The sequence below is a fragment of the Anabrus simplex genome, chromosome 12 (genome assembly GCF_040414725.1).
Source record: "Anabrus simplex isolate iqAnaSimp1 chromosome 12, ASM4041472v1, whole genome shotgun sequence".
Classification (NCBI taxonomy): Eukaryota; Metazoa; Arthropoda; class Insecta; order Orthoptera; family Tettigoniidae; genus Anabrus; species Anabrus simplex.
The window spans coordinates 39,201,657-39,218,017 of NC_090276.1; the positions used below are offsets into that span (position 1 = coordinate 39,201,657).

General features: G+C 42.6%; 1 protein-coding gene across 1 annotated transcript in view; it reads left to right on the forward strand.

Annotated features, from left to right (window-relative positions):
• LOC136884449 (carboxyl-terminal PDZ ligand of neuronal nitric oxide synthase protein) overlaps positions 1–16,361 on the forward strand; it is a 627,954-nt gene that overhangs the window by 356,233 nt on the left and 255,360 nt on the right. Inside the window, exon 2 of the mRNA XM_067156624.2 lies at positions 1,248–1,319. Coding sequence (XP_067012725.2) covers positions 1,248–1,319 — 72 coding nt within the window. The remainder of the gene's footprint in view (positions 1–1,247; positions 1,320–16,361) is intronic.

Consider the following 16,361-nt stretch of genomic DNA (forward strand, 5'->3'; position numbering starts at 1 on the left):
GATAGCAGCACGGTGCTCTATTGATTAAAGATGGCGGATGACAGCTGTCAAAAAAGCACGTGGCTTTGTTTCCCAACAAGAGCACATAGAATTTTTCAAATTGCCGCCACCACATTTCAAAGGTATCTAGCTAAAGAGTACAGCACTGTGCTCTGTTGATTAAAGATGGTGGATGGTAGCTGTCAAAAAAGCACGTGAGTTTGTTTTCAAACAAGAGCACGTGGAATTTTTCAATTTGCCGCCACCACATAGAGGGCAGCACGGTGCTCTCTTGATTAAAGATGGCTGCTGTCACGTGGAATTGTCTGCTACCACAGGTATCTAGTTAAAGAGGGCAGCACTGAGGTTTGCGATGCAAGATGGCTGCTGTCAAAAGCATTTTTCAAATTATCCGCCACCACATTTCAAAGGTAAGTAGCTAAAGAGGGCAGCACTGTGCTCTATGGATTAAAGATGGTGGATGACAGCTGTCAAAAAAGCACGTGGCTGTCAAAAAGCACGTGGATTTGTTTATCTCGAGCTAGTGAGGTTAAGTTGGTAGCACTAAGGTTTAGGCCCGCCAAGATGGCAGCACTGCCGATGACAGGTGACGCAAGAGGGCAGCACAGCGCTCTGTAGTTTAAAGATGGCGGATGGCAGCTGTCAAAAAGCATGTGGCTGTCAAAAAGCACGTGGCTTTGTTTATCTCGAGCTAGTTAGGTTAAGTTGGCACTACTGAGGTTTATTCCCGTCAAGATGGCAGTACTGAGGTTAGCGATGCGTTGTTGTCTGTCAAAAAGCATGTGGCTTTGTTTACAAATCTGTCAAAAGCACGTGGCTGTCAAAAACACGTGGCTTTGTTTACCTCATGCTAGTGAGGTTAAGTTGGCACTACTGAGGTTTAGGTCCGTCAAGATGGCAGTACTGAGGTTAGCGATGCGTTGTTGTCTGTCAGAAAGCACGTGGCTGTCAAAAAACACGTGGGTTTGTTTACCTCATGCTAGTTAGGTTAAGTTGGCACTAGTGAGGTTTAGGCCCGTCAAGATGGCAGTACTGAGGTTAGCGATGCGTTGTTGTCGATGACAGCTGTCAAAAAGCACGTGGCTTTGTTTACAAATTCAAATCTCGCGCCAAAATTCAAATTTCCCGCCAAAATTCAAATTTCCCGCGGGAGGAGGAGGCCTCTCCCGAGAGCCGGAGGAGGAGGAGGCCGCAGAACCATCCAATTATACTACTGTCTTATAATGTTTTGTATCCGTCTGTTGCAGTATATCGGCACGCTGGATGTTCCTCGACCGACGAGCAGGGTGGAGATCGTGGCCGCCATGAGGAGGATACGAGTGAGTATTCTGTTTTATCACCTAGCTGTCAGATCGAACCCAAATACATCTATAATGACATTGAGGTTGGAATAATTATGTATTATAGTCTGGGAAAGTCATATAAACATAAAAGTTTTGTCTGTGCATGGCTTAGAATTAAAAAGAACGGTATTTGTGTATTGGCCGTGTCCACAGCAACAAAGAAATGCACGTTTTCATTTTTCGTCATCTGTATGTATGTATGTATGTATGTATGTATGTTTGTATGTTTGTTCGGGCATCCCGAGAAAATGGCTGAACAGAATTTAATAAAAATCGGTATGTGAAGTCGGGGAATGAGGCACTACAATCTAAGATATAAATAGTTTTATTCACGCTGAGTGAACTGGTAGTTTAGGGGAAGACCTAAAATTTAATTCTCAAATATCACTATTATTAGTGGTCCTATCGGTAAATACAACATAACTAAAGTTATATAAGTATAAATTTCCGATCATTTATGCCATGAAATGAAATGGCGTATGGCTTTTAGTGCCGGGAGTGTCCGAGGACGATTTATGTCATAATAGTGCATTATGCAACAAGCCTATAATGGCAATGATTAAGACACGAGTATCTTAATTAATTACCGTTATGGGCGAGTTGCATACGACTGTTTATGCTCGACGATAATTATAACTCTATTTATTAAATATTCATAAATTTCTGTCGTGATGTCGCTTGACAGTTGAGTTTACTGAACAGAGCGCATGCGCTGGGCTATTGATTCTCCGTGAGTGAATCAGAGACCTTGACAATGTCATATGTTTTCAAAGCTTTGATAGAAGGTTATAATAACCTAGCTTTATTTCAAATACAAATTGTTTTATTGTACAGTTGGTGAAGTGAATTTGTGGGAATATGTCGTGTGATTGTGGAATATTGGAAGCAGAAGGTGCATTGATGTTAATATGTGTGTCCGACATGTTAGTTTTTTTAAACAAGAGCGAAGCTATCCTTACCTAATTGGTCAGAAAGTTGTATCATTATGAAAATCTGAACTCTGATTGGTGTAGAACCTGTATAATAATAAAACTTGAACTATAATGAGCCTCAAAAAATTCAGTTTCCTGCAATCTAATATTTACTGTATGTCCGACTCGTTGGCTGAACGGTCAGCGTACTGGCCTTCGGTTCGGAGGGTCCCGGGTTCGATTCCCGCCCGGGTCTGGGATTTTAACCTTAATTGGTTAATTCCAATGGCACGGGGGCTGGGTGTATGTTTTGTCTTCATCATCATTTCATCCTCATCACGATGCGCAGATCGCCTACGGGCGTCAAATAGAAAGACCTGCACCTGGCGAGCCGAACCCGTCCTGGGACATCCCGGCGCTAAAAGCCATACGACATTTCATTTCATCTAATATTTATATCGTCTAGAATAAACATTTTTATCGTACCGGCTATGATAACAGATATATTCATGAATTTTAATTTTTGTTGCTAAGTCCATAATGAACGCCGAACCACGAAAAAATGGGTGAACAGAATTTATTGAAAAAACGGTATGTAAAGTCAGGGAATAAGGTGCTACAATCTAGGCTATACATAATTATATTCACGCTGGATGAAATGGTATTTTAGGAGAAGATGCCTAAAATTTAATTTTTAAATACCTATGTTATTGGTCCTATCGAAAAGTATTATATAATAAAATTAGTAGAGAGTACAGTTTCACATCATTTAAGTCTTATACGGTTTTTCCATACCGACTATTAAAATAGAATTCATGATTTAAGACTCGTGTTGTTTTGTCCATATCAACGCCAAGCATTACTAAGATGGAAATATTGTTTAATCGTGTTAACTGTCATTGGTTTTCGTCATGATTGTCTTAAGGCAGTCCTCTAAGGATGCATGCACCAGTGCATTGCGCGGTGCCCGGTGCAAAAGACGACTTCGCTTGGTTGATTAGAGTGCAGACCCCCACTCGTCGATTTGTGCGTTTGAGAGGCCCTGTCTTAAGGTGTCAAACTTCGTGGTCAACAGTCCACATCCACAAGGAGAATCGTGAAGATAATTATAGAGAATGAGATTTTTTTTAAAGGAACCATTGGTTGAAGAATATGCAAAGAGTCATGACTCTCTTTTTACATTAGATACCCTATTATCACAGAGTCGGAAGAAAATTACATGTGAAAGTCTACAATATCGAAAACCCATAAACTGATCAACAATAACATTACATTGACCCTTGTTGTGATGTGATTTGTCTCTTCTGCTGCCACTTATCTCCGACAGATGGGATTACTGCTGCGTCCCCAGTTGGCGGAAAGTAACTGGGGAGTCAGATAACTTTGCAACATTTTCGTAACGCTACTCTTTTGTCGGAAATCACCCAGAACAAGTCGAGCTGCTTTTCTTTGGATTTTTTCCAGTTCTTGAATCAGGTAATCCTGGTGAGGGTCCCATACACTGGAACCATACTCTAGTTGGGGCCTTGCCAGAGACTTGTATCCCCTCTTCTTTACATCCTTACTACAATCCCTAAACACCCTCATAACCATGTACAGAAATCTGTACCCTTTATTTACAATCCCACTTATGTGATTAGCCCAATGAAGATCTTTCCTTATATTAACACCTAGCTACTTAAAGTGATCCCATAACGAACTTTCGCCCCATCAACGCAGTAATTAAAACTGAGAGGACTTTCTCTATTTGTGAAACTCAGAACCTGACTTTTAACCCCGTTTATCACCATGCCATTGCCTGCTGTCCATGTCACAACATTATCGAGGTCATTTTGCAGTTGATCACAATCTTGTGACTTATTTATTATGCTATACAGAATAACATCATCCGTAAAAAGCCATATCTCTGATTCCACTTCGTTACTCATATACAGTAATTTATACAGTGTGATTCACTAGCCCCTTTCAATATCGTTTGCTGCAGCCCAACTAACGTGCACATTGTTTCCGGGGTGCTATTCCCCTCCAGGGGTACTGTATGGTACTAATGTTCAGTGAGCAAATTTTGCTGTCGTATGTACTCTTCTCTCAAAACGCTCTTTCTGTATACCTGTCAAAGACGCTTCTTACTTTCTCTACTATCCAGTACGAAGATAGAAAGGAAAGATGAAAGAGGAGAATGATGTAACAAATCCTCAAACGTGGTGATGATTAGGTCCCGGATGTTTATGCCCTGCGATATTTTTTCTTTAAAATATTTCCATGGAAAACACAAGTATAGCACGATTTTATATTTCTTTCTTTCTTTCTTAATCGTTTTACCCTCCAGGGTTGGTTTTTCCCTCGGACTCTGCGAGGGATCCCACCTCTACCGCCTCAAGGGCAGTGTACTGGAGATTCAGACTCTGGGTCTGGGGATACAACTGGGGAGGATAACCAGTACCTCTCCCAGGCGGCCTTACCTGCTATGCTGAACAGGGCCCTTGGTTGGGGATGGGAAGTTTGGAAGGGATGGACAAAGAAGAGGGAAGGAAGCAGCCGTGGCCTTATGTTAGGTACCATCCTGGCATTTGCCTGGAGGAGGAGTGGGAAACCACGGAAAACCATTTCCAGGATGGTTGAGGTGGGAATCGAAACCACCTCTACTCAGTTGACCTCCCGAGGCTGAGTGGACCCCGTTCCAGCCCTCATACCACTTTTCAAAATTTCGCGGCAGACTCGGGAATCGAACCCGGGCCTCCGGGGTTGGCAGCTAATCACGCTAACCACTACACCACAGAGACGGGCATACTTCTATCTACGGTGACTAAAATTACGCAGTTTTCACGGATCATATAAAGTCATATATTGGCTCTCTTAACCTTTTTTTGGCATTTTCCGGTAATTTTTCATATTATGGTCATACTTTCGTGTTTTTGTCATATTTTTCAGTTTTTCTCCTAATTGTTGTCTATAATTTCTTACAATTATCTTTGTTAGAAATATATCTTTATGTAAATTAGGAGGGTAAGCTGTATAGAAAGAGACATACGCGTGTAAAGCTACAGAAAGGTGCGCCTCAATTGAACTCTAATGATATGACGTATTTTAAATATGCCCCAGTAACATTCTGCGATGTTGAGCGATCTTTTTCCCGTTAAAAGTCAATGCTGCGTGAAAAGAGAAGATCGATTTGAAAACTTAAAAATATACGTAATTTGCTAATGTAATTCTTTCTGATCGCCCATCAAAATTTATTTCATTCTGTGTAGAGTCGAGAGTCACTTTAGAGAGAGAGTAATTCAATAAATTCAAAATATAATAGTAAAATTAATATTATTTCTTATTTATTATTATTATTATTATTATTGAATGTTCTAGATTTTGAAAGTACATTTTCAATATAATGTTAATTTAAACAGCGGCTAAATGTTCAAGATTTGGAAAATATGATAAAAAAATCATTTATTGTCATATTTTAATACTTTTTGGGTCATAAAAGCTTGCGTATTTCTAACATTTTAGGTCATAAACATCCGGGCCCTAGTGATGATTTTCCAATAGCTGTTGCTCAAGTGGTAGAGAACCTGACTGATAAGAGATATTACATTTCTGTTTATAGCTTTTCAATGCGGGCGAAGTCTTGTACTGGGGATTGACAGAGCTTCATTAATTTTATATCGACGACCTCCTTCGGGCTCGTTGGGGACATCGATTTATCGACAAGATAACATGTCCAGGAAGGAAGAGAGAGAGAGAGAGAGGGAGAGAGAGAGAGAGAGAGAGAGAGAGAGAGAGAGAGAGAGAGAGAGAGAGAGGTTCACTCCAGGTTACCGGAACACGGCAGTACCAGAGCTGTGTGTAATACAAGAATAGAGATCTGTCTTCGATCGCTGTGGAGTAGCTCCAGTATCTACTACAACCCTATAGGTAGTTCATTATGTATTTATTATATAGTAACGCTTCCTCAGTTTTGAGGTCGCCTAAAGGATGATGACGATGCTTGTTATTTAAAGGGTGGGGAGTGCAGACGAAGAATACACCCATGGAATCCCCTACCTGTCGTAAGAGGTGACTAAAAGGGGCGACCAAGTGATGATAAAATGTGAACTATGAGCATACTTATAATTAGTACCATTATGCGAGAAACACTGCGGGTCTGGACGTTGTTTGTGATAATGGTCATCGTGTGTGTTCCACTGTGTTCAGAATGGGCCTGCGTTACCTGTGATTAGTGCCGCTAAGTGAGAAACACCATGGGTCTACATTCTCTGTGATTAGTGCCGCTAAGTGAGAAACGCCATGGGTCTACATTCTCTGTGATTAGTGCCGCTAAGTGAGAAACACCATGGGTCTACGTTCCCTGTGATTAGTGCCGCTAAGTGAGAAACACCATGGGTCTACGTTCCCCGTGATTAGTGCCGCTAAGTGAGAAACACCATGGGTCTACGTTCCCTGTGATTAGTGCCGCTAAGTGAGAAACACCATGGGTCTACGTTCCCTGTGATTAGTGCCGCTAAGTGAGAAACACCATGGGTCTACGTTCCCTGTGATTAGTGCCGCTAAGTGAGAAACACCATTGGTCTACGTTCCCTGTGATTAGTGCCGCTAAGTGAGAAACACCATGGGTCTACGTTCCCTGTGATTAGTGCCGCTAAGTGAGAAACACCATGGGTCTATGTTCCCTGTGATTAGTGCCGCTAAGTGAGAAACACCATGGGTCTATGTTCCCTGTGATTAGTGCCGCTAAGTGAGAAACACCATGGGTCTACGTTCCCTGTGATTACTGCCGCTAAGTGAGAAACACCGTGGGTCTACGTTCCCTGTGATTAGTGCCGCTAAGTGAGAAACACCACGGGTCTACGTTCCCTGTGATTAGTGCCGCTAAGTGAGAAACACCAGGGGTTTGGATGGCGCTCGTGACTAGTACCAATGTGTGAGTAAAACCATGAGTCTGCGTTGCGTAAGAGGAGTTGTACAATTACGTGCGAAACGCCATGGGTTTGTGTTGCCTGTGAGTAGTGCCATTGTGTGTGACATTATTTGTGATTAGTACCACAGTAGGAAGAACGCCTTGGTCCTGCTTTACCAGTGATTAGTACCATTATGAGGGGCTGGTGACCTCTATTTTGGGCCCGCTTAGATAATTATTATCATGCCAGTAATGAAGGCATTGTGAATTGGATCCACTGATTGTTTTGTTTGACGATTAGGTTTTTCGTCATCATTCATTTTAGACTCATATCAATCATATCATTCAATATTGATCTGCATTTAGGGCAGTCGCCCAGATGGCAGATTCCCTATCTGTTGTTTTCCTAGCCTTTTCTTAAATGATTTCAAAGAAATTGGAAGTTTATTGAACATCTTCCTTGGTAAGTTATTCCAATCCCTGACTCCCCTTCCTATAAATGAATATTTGCCCCAATTTGTCCTCTTGAATTCCAACTTTATCTTCATATTGTGATCTTTCCTACTTTTAAAGACGCCACTCAAACTTATTCGTCTACTAATGTCATTCCACGCCATCTCTCCGCTGACAGCTCGGAACATACCACTCAGTCGAGCAGCTCGTCTCCTTTCTCCTAATTCTTCCCAGCCCAAACTTTGCAACTGTGAATACATGTTGAAGGTTTAATTTTCGTTTCGTTCACCTCGTACCATTAGGGGCCGATGACCTAGCTGTTAGGCCCCTTTAAACAACAGTCATAAGCATCATCATCTAACATCTAGGTCATGGCCCCTAATTGCATGAGATGGAACGAAATGTAATAATACTGACTAGGATTCAAAACAAATGGTGATTAAAAATGATTATGAATTTAAAATTAAGTGGATCTAATTCGCAATGCCTTATTTTCTGAGAAAATATAATTACAATAGACTAAGGCATTGCCTTGAAGTACAGTTATATACAGCGTGTATCCGTGATGGTGTTACCTGCTTTCAGGGATAAATGAAGGACGGCAAATTGATCAGTTGGAGATAAGGAGCCTTAATCCGGAAACGATCGAGTCAAAATTAAGCAAAAATTCTACTCCTGTAAGTCCATTTACCTGCACAAGTTTCACAAGCTTCTCCATTTACAAAAAATGTTCGAAATTGCGTCCCCCTGCGTCAGTGCTGGCATGGGAGTTCTGTCGTACCCGTTCGAATATCCCTGGCGTTTGTCTACTAATCCCAAGTTAACGGGTTCAAACCCGACTGATGTCGGTGGGTTTTAAGGGTGTTTAAAAGTGACAACCCCATGTCGTTGGCTTCCGGCACGTTAAAAAACTACTGCGGAATGAAATTCCGGCACACAGGCGTCTGTTAAGAACGGACGGACGTTAAACAACTTGGATCTGGCCGGGAATCGAACTCGCTATCCATCATCCTGTACAGCAAGTGAAAGAAATTTCAGTTCAGCTGGTAACTTTATTAGTCACAAAAGAAGCTCGCTTAACCAATATGTAAATGATGCTCTTTTGACTCATAAAATAAAATCCACAGCCTGTTTCCAGTCATTCGGCCGGGTCAGGGATGAAATGAATGAAGCCCCCATCTAGCGGCGACGATAGGATTTGTGTCCTCTGGGGCAGTGATTAATGATTGACAGATGGAATGAAATTATATTGGAGAGTGTTGCTGGAATAAATGATGGCAGGGAAAAGCGGAGTACCCGGAGAAAAACCTGTCCCGCCTCCGCTTTGTCCAGCACAAATCTCACATGGAGTGACCGGGATTTGAACCACGGAACGCAGCGGAGAGAGCCCGACGCGCTTCCGCCTGAGCCACGGAGGGTCCTCTTTTGATTCATAATGATGAATATTTGTGATGACGATGTTAAAGATAGTGACTAGTAATGTGACAAGTTGATCTCACAGTGTTCACAATAAGTTTGTAATTGCATTGCCGGCTCCGTAGTGTAGGGGTAGCACGCCTGCCTCTTACCCGGAGGCCCCGGGTTCGATTCCCGGCCAGGTCAGGGATTTTTACCTGGACCTGAGGGCTGGTTCGAGGTCCACTCAGCCTGCGTGATTACAATTGAAGAGGTATCTGACGGTGAAATAGCGGCCCCGGTCTAGAAAGCCAAGAACAACGGCCGAGAGGATCCGTCGTGCTGACCACACGACACCTCATAATCTGCAGGCCTTCGGCCTAAACAGTTGTCGCTTGGTAGGCCATGGCCCTGCGGGGCTGTTGCGCAATGGGGTTTGTAATTGCATTACTTCAGTGCATACTTCGTTAACGTATTTGCATAATGTGCAATATTTTATAGTCTACCGCTCTCTTTTAAGTTTGTTCGTGGCAACTTCGTCGATGCTGTCCGTAAGCGCTCCAGCCGTGAGAGAATGGTGCAGTTACGTTGTTGTGAGGGGTATCGTTAGCACTGTTGAACTGTTGATGTTTAGTTGTCAGGGTTAAGTAGTTCAATGTGTGGAGCGGCCACGTGAATTGACTGTGTGAGAGGCAGACGACTTTCTCTTTTGTGGCCAGAAGCCCTGTGTTCGTATCTGTCTGCATGCAGTTGCTGTGCGGCGTGGCTGGACTTGCGAGATGAAGTGGAAGTAAGACGGGTGTCTTATATTGTTGCGAGTAAAACACCGTCTCTTTTATAGCTCTAATTTAGTTCCTGATGACACAATAAATTATCTATATTATCTATATGCGAATAAGCCCCTTACGACTGCGCAGAGTACTTACGAGGCGTGCGTTTGCCTTCCTTCGTGCCCATATTTCTTTCTTTCTTTCTTTCTTTTTTTCTTTCTTTCTTAATCTGCTTACCCTCCAGGGCTGGTTTTTCCCTCGGACTCAGTGAGGGATCCCACCTCTACCGCCTCAAGGGCAGTGTCCTGGAGCGTGAGACATACGCCGGGGGATACAACTGGGGAGAATGAACACTACCTCGCCCAGGCGGCCTCACCTGCTATGCTGAACAGGGGCCTTTTTGGCGGATGGGAAGATTGGAAAGGATTGGGAAGGAAGAGGGAGGGAAGCGGCTGGGGCCTTAAGTTAGGTACCATCCCGGCATTTGCCTGGAGGAGAAGTGCGAAACCACGGAAAGCCACTTCCAGGATGGCTGAGGTGGGAATCGAACCCACCTCTACTCAGTTGACCTCCCGAAGCTGAGTGGACTCCGTTCCAGCCCTCGTGCCACTTTTCAAATTTCGTGGCGGAGCCGGGAATCGAACCCGGGCCTCCGGGGGTGGCAGCTAATCACACTAACCACTACACCATAGAGGCGGACATATTCTTTTACTCTGGGCTTTATTTCTGTCTTCAGACCATGTTGTTTCGGTCTTCTTCTTCTTCTTTGAGCTGTCCTATTGGTCAACTTGTCATTTGTGAATTTTGGATCTGAAGATACCCTGTTTTGGACAACTGCTGGTGTAATTCCTACCTGTTTCAAATCAGTTTTGATTTAGCCAGGGGCTGCCTGGGCGAGGCGGTAAAGGCGTGCTCGGTTCGCCCGGAAGGACGTGGTTTCGAATCCCCGTCAGGAAGTCGAAAAATTTAAGAAATGAGATTTCCGCTTCCTGAGGTGAACATGGCCCTGAGGTTCACTCAGCCTACACCAGAAATGAGTAGCAGGTTAATTCCTGGGGGCAGAGGCGGCCGGGGATAGTGCTAACCACTCTACCCCATTAAGTGCCAAGGTTACTTATAGTGGAAGGCTTTACCTTCCACCCCTCCAAGGGCCTTCATGGCCTGTACGGAGATGACTTTGCTATGATTTAGCCAATCCATTTCATTGTTTGACTATTAGTTCGGCAAGTCTGTTTGGGTGCATTCTCTTAATGTGTCCATCCAATCTTAACCTGCGTTTTCTCATGTCAGTGTGAATATTTGTGTATTGGTAGGTTTTCTGTCTGCTTCTGAGTCGGTATTGTCCGTCGCGTAGTTTTGGGCCTAGCATTTTTTTTTTTGTGACTTTGCGATCCTTTTTGTCAGTGTTCAGTATCTGCTTTCCTATTCGAAATGAGCGTTTCTGATCCACAAAGACATTGTTGTTTAATGAGTGTATTGTAATGTCCTATTTTTGTGTGTTTCGAGATACCTTTTTGTTGTATATATTTTGGGTTAATCGATATGCAGTTACCATCTTTTGTCATCTAATTTCATCGGCTTTTTTTTCGAGCCCATTTTTCTGAATTGTTTCGCCAAGATATTGTTGTACGCTTTTAGTTTTACCATATTTTGTTTCCATGAATTTTAGTGCTTGTTTGTTTTCAGTCATGTATTCTGTCTTCTTGAAAGATTTCTAAAGGCCGTTTTTCTCCGCAATTTTTTTCAGGAGTTCAGTGTAATTTTTGGCCATTGAAATGCCTCGGGTTAAGATTGCTAGGTCATCTGCAAATACTAGACAGTCTATCGCTGATTTTCCTCTGCCGAAAGTGTTCGGCTGGTGAATTTTGTGGACTAGTAAATTCCACTCCTCCTTGGATTAATAAAGTTTTGGTCACTATTCTTCCCCTTGTATCAATTTAAACATGGAAGATATGGTATATTTTTGAAACTTAACGAAAATGTAAGCAAATATGATGATAATTTAAAGATTTTTCAAATATGTTTATCTCGGAAGTCAAGCATTTGAGAATGATATTTGTAATTTCGCAAGATTTTCCTTTCTTTATTGCCGATGGATGCATATTATTCAATTTTATAATACATTAGCATGCTAATAAACTAGATATAGTTTTAATTTTGCGTTTCTATTCCTTAAGTAACTTGTAGTACATAGTAGTATGATAATATACGGATCTATTGAATTAATTTATGCTAAATACTAGGTGATGATCAGATAATTTCCTTGACGTATGGATACGGAATGACTGGTTGAACGACAGATACTCTTCAACGGAATCTACGATTTGTCTAAAGCATATGGGAATATAATGAAGCGAATTTACCCTGAGAAACGAATATGCACCAGGTTGTTGTAGCTCGTGTTCATAAATGATATCTCAGTTCAGAGTCTAGGTATGATTTACGACCCGATGCTTTGAATTTTGTAGCCGGAGCAGTATTTAAACAGGTGTATATTCAGTTAATGTTCCAACGCGGCGTAATAGAGGAAGTCACCGCGGGAACATTAATAGACGAAAGGTGCATTAAATTTGGCGCCCAACGTGGGGCAAGTTGAAGAGAAAGGTACCGTGGTCGCCATATATCATTAAATTTGGTCGCCCAACGTGGCGCAACAACATAAGACAGAGGCATCGGGAAAGGTTGCAAAATTAACAGGTGCATTAAATTTTGCGCCATTCTTGTATCACTTTTTCAAGGACGCATTTCAAGAGTAAAGGCGAGCTTCCGTCACCTTCCCTTACTCCCGTTTTGATTTCAAGGGGCTCTCAGATTTCCGCCATGAATTTAACCTTATGTCTGTCAGTGCCTGTTTTATAAGTGCAAGTGTTTTCGTGTCAAAACGTTGTTCTTTCAGTATTTGGAAGAGCGATTAGCGATCAACTGAATCATAGGCTTTTTTGCACTTAACAAAAGTGTATACTAAATGTTTGCTACTGTGAGCTTGCATCCGGGAGGTAGTAGGTTCGAATCCCACTGTCGGCAGCCCTGAAGATGGTTTTCCGTGGTTTCACATTTTCGCACCAGGCAAATGCTGGGGCTGTACCTTAATTAAAGCCTCTGCCGCTTTCTTCCCATTCCCAGGCCTGTCTGTGTCGGTGCGACGTAAAGCAAATAGAAAAAAAAATCTTCAATTTATTTACTTTGATTTATTCTTTAAATCCTCCGCTGTTATGTCTTATTCCATTTCTTTTATCCAGACATGTTGTTGTTTTTGTTTCCAAAGCTTCTCCAAAATTCTGCGGTGTTCTCAACAGATGACCAAAGAATGATATTCTCTTCGTTCTTATGAAATCCCTTATAGGTTTTATTTAGATTCAAGTTTTGTTTTGACCGGGCGAGTTGGCCGTGCGGTTAGGAGCGCGCAGCTGTGAGCTGGCATCCGGGAGATAGTGGGTTTGAGCCCCACTGTCGGCAGCCCTGAAGATGGTTTTCCGTGGTTTCCGATTTTCACACCAGGCAAATGCTGGGGCTGTACCTTAATTAAGGCTACGACCGCTTCCTTCCAACTCCTAGGCCTTTTCTATCCCATCGTCGCCATAAGACCTATCTGTGTCAGTGCGACGTAAAGCAAAAAAAAAAATGTTTTGGGCACGATCAGTCTGATCTGAATCCTGCCTGATATTCTCCGATGTGTGGTTCTAGCTGTTGTGCACTCTTGAGAAGATACTGGGATAGAATTTTATATGCAACTGATATTAGTGGGATTCTTTTTTAGTTGTTTACAATATTTTGTTCTATCTCTCTCCTCGTGTATTATTATTATTATTATTATTATTATTATGATTATTATTGTACACATTCAAATATTACCTATTTCTCTTGTATACCTACCGATAGCTGATACCACAGATGGCAAGAATCTCATTGTGTGCTTCTCATTCTGACTGTGATTACTGCTGTATCACCCCATTAGGTCTAATACTCGTTCAGTTTAGCATGTAATCCTCTCCCATGGGGTGCGGAGTGAGAACATTATCGAGAAGCTTCCACCTGTTCTAAAGAACAAAGGCGCATATTCTCCTGGAAGTGCTTTTATTGTAATCAAAGAAGAGCTCCTGTTGCTGGGGGACGAGATACAGTGTAATCAAGGACTGAAAATGAGTTTAAAGTCCTCGCATGGAGAAGGAATAATATTCATTCCCTGACCCTATTAAAACAGAAGCTTGGGAAAGAAACGTATCTCATTCTCCGCGCTGCTGCGGGGTGAAATTAGTTTTCCTTGTCTGCACAGCGTGCACTTTTGGGGTCGGAAATTGATCGGACCACATCCACCCAGGGTTGCCAATCTTTTTTTTTTAACAACGGGATTTCAGAAGCTGAATGGCATATACATTTGCGTTACTTGTAAGAAAAGAAAATGAGTACTGTGAAAATTGGAACGTAGCTACAACAGATGGAAGGTAACTGTGCTAGAGATTAAAGTTTAGTAACTTACATGTCTGACTCCTTGGCTGAATTGTAGGTGTTGAGGCCTTCGGTTCAGAGGGTCCAGGGCTCGATTTCCAAGGATTTCAATCGCGTGTGATTAAATCTTTTGGCTCGGGGATGGGTTGTTTGTTTGTTTTCAATGAGTTACTACTGATCTGCATGTAGGGCAGTCGCCCAGGTGGCAGATTCCCTCTCTGTTGTTTTCTTATCCTTTTCTTAAAGGATTGCAAAGAAATAGGAAATGTATTGAACATCTCCCTTGGCAAGTTATTCCAGTCCCTAACTCCCTTTCGTATAAACTAATATTTGCCCCAATTTGTCCTTTTGAATTCCAGCTTTATCTTCATATTGTGATCTTCCTTATTTTTAAAGACAGAAACTTATTCGTCTACTGATGCCATTCCACGCCATCTCTCTGCTAACAGCTCGGAACATACCACTTAGTCGACCAACTCGTCTCCTTTCTCCCAAGTCTTTCACGCCCAAGCTTTGCAACATTTTTGTAACGCAACTCTTTTGTCGGAAATCACCCAGAACAAATCGAGCTGCTTTTCTTTGGACTTTTTCCAGTTCTTGAATCAAGTAATCCTAGTGAGAGTCCCATACACTGGAACCATACTCGAGTTGGGGTCTTACCAGAGACTTACACGCCCTCTCCTTTACATCCTTACTACAAACCCTAAATATCCTCATAACCATGTGCAGAGATCTGTACCCTTTATTTACAATCATATTATTGTATGTATGTGATTACCCCAATGAAGATATTTCCTTATATTAACACCTAGGTACTTACAATGATCCCCAAAAGGAACTCTCACTCCATCAAGGCAGTAATTAATACTGAGAGGACATTTACTATTTGTGAAACTCACAACCTGAATTTTAACCCCGTTTATCAACATACCAATGCCGTGTTTGTCTACACACCCTCCCCTTCACATTCTGACTACACTACCAACCACAAAGAAGACGCAATTGTGATTACATCCCTCCATATATGTTGGTGTCAAGAAGGGCATCTGGTCGTATAAGAGGGCCAGATCAACATGTGCCACCCCACAAAGCGTGGGAAAAGTGGTAGGAGAGGAAGAAGAAGAATAAGGTTATAGTTTAGTACGTCCATGAAGGTACTCCGGTAGAGCTTATTAGAAAAAATACATGTAGTGAAACATGTCAGCTACAGAGTAAGTAGGCTACGCGGTTTGGGCCATGTGAGTGTTAGCTTGCATTCTGCATTCTGGTGAGTAATACAATTGCTCAACGCTAGTTTCTGGGACGGTGGGGGCATTGCGAGTCAGATCCACTGTTTGTTTTTAATTCATATCCATCCATCCATTCATTCTTCGTCATCAGGGTTTGAATTCTGGTCAGTGGAGGATTTTGGACATTAAAATAGTCATTACATTTCATTTCATTTCGTACCATTAGGGGCCGGTGGCCTAGATGTTAGGCCTCACCGAGCTTGATAGCTGCAGTCGCTTAAGTGCGGCCAGTATCCAGTATTCAGGAGATAGTGGGTTGCAGCCCCATTGTAGGCAGCCCTGAAGATGGTTTTCTGTGGTTTCTGTGGTTTCCCCATTTTCACACCGGGCAAATGGTGGTGCTGTACCTGAATTAAGACCACGGCCGCTTCATTCCCACTTCTAACCCTTTCCTATCCCATCGTCGCCATAAGACCTATCTGTGTCGGTGCGACGTAAAGCAACTTGCAAAAAAAATGATGTTAGGCCCCTTTAAACAACAAGCATCTTCATCATCACGTCCGACTCGTTGGCTGAATGGTCAGCGTACTGGCCTTCGATTCAGAGGGTCCTGGGTTCGATTCCCGGCCGGGTCGGGGATTTTAACCTTCATTGGTTAATTCCAGTGGCCCGGAGGCTGGGTGTTTGTGCTGTCCCGAACATCCCTGCAACTCACACACCACACATAACACTATCGTCCACCACAATAACACTCAATTAACTAGATATGGCAGATGCCGCCCACCCTCATCGGAGGGTCTGCCTTACAAGGGCTGCACTCGGCTAGAAATAGCCACACGAAATTAAATTATTTCATTCGACAACACTTTCTCTCCCTTTCACTCCACTCCGTGTACACACAGAGATTTACATCTTTGTAAACT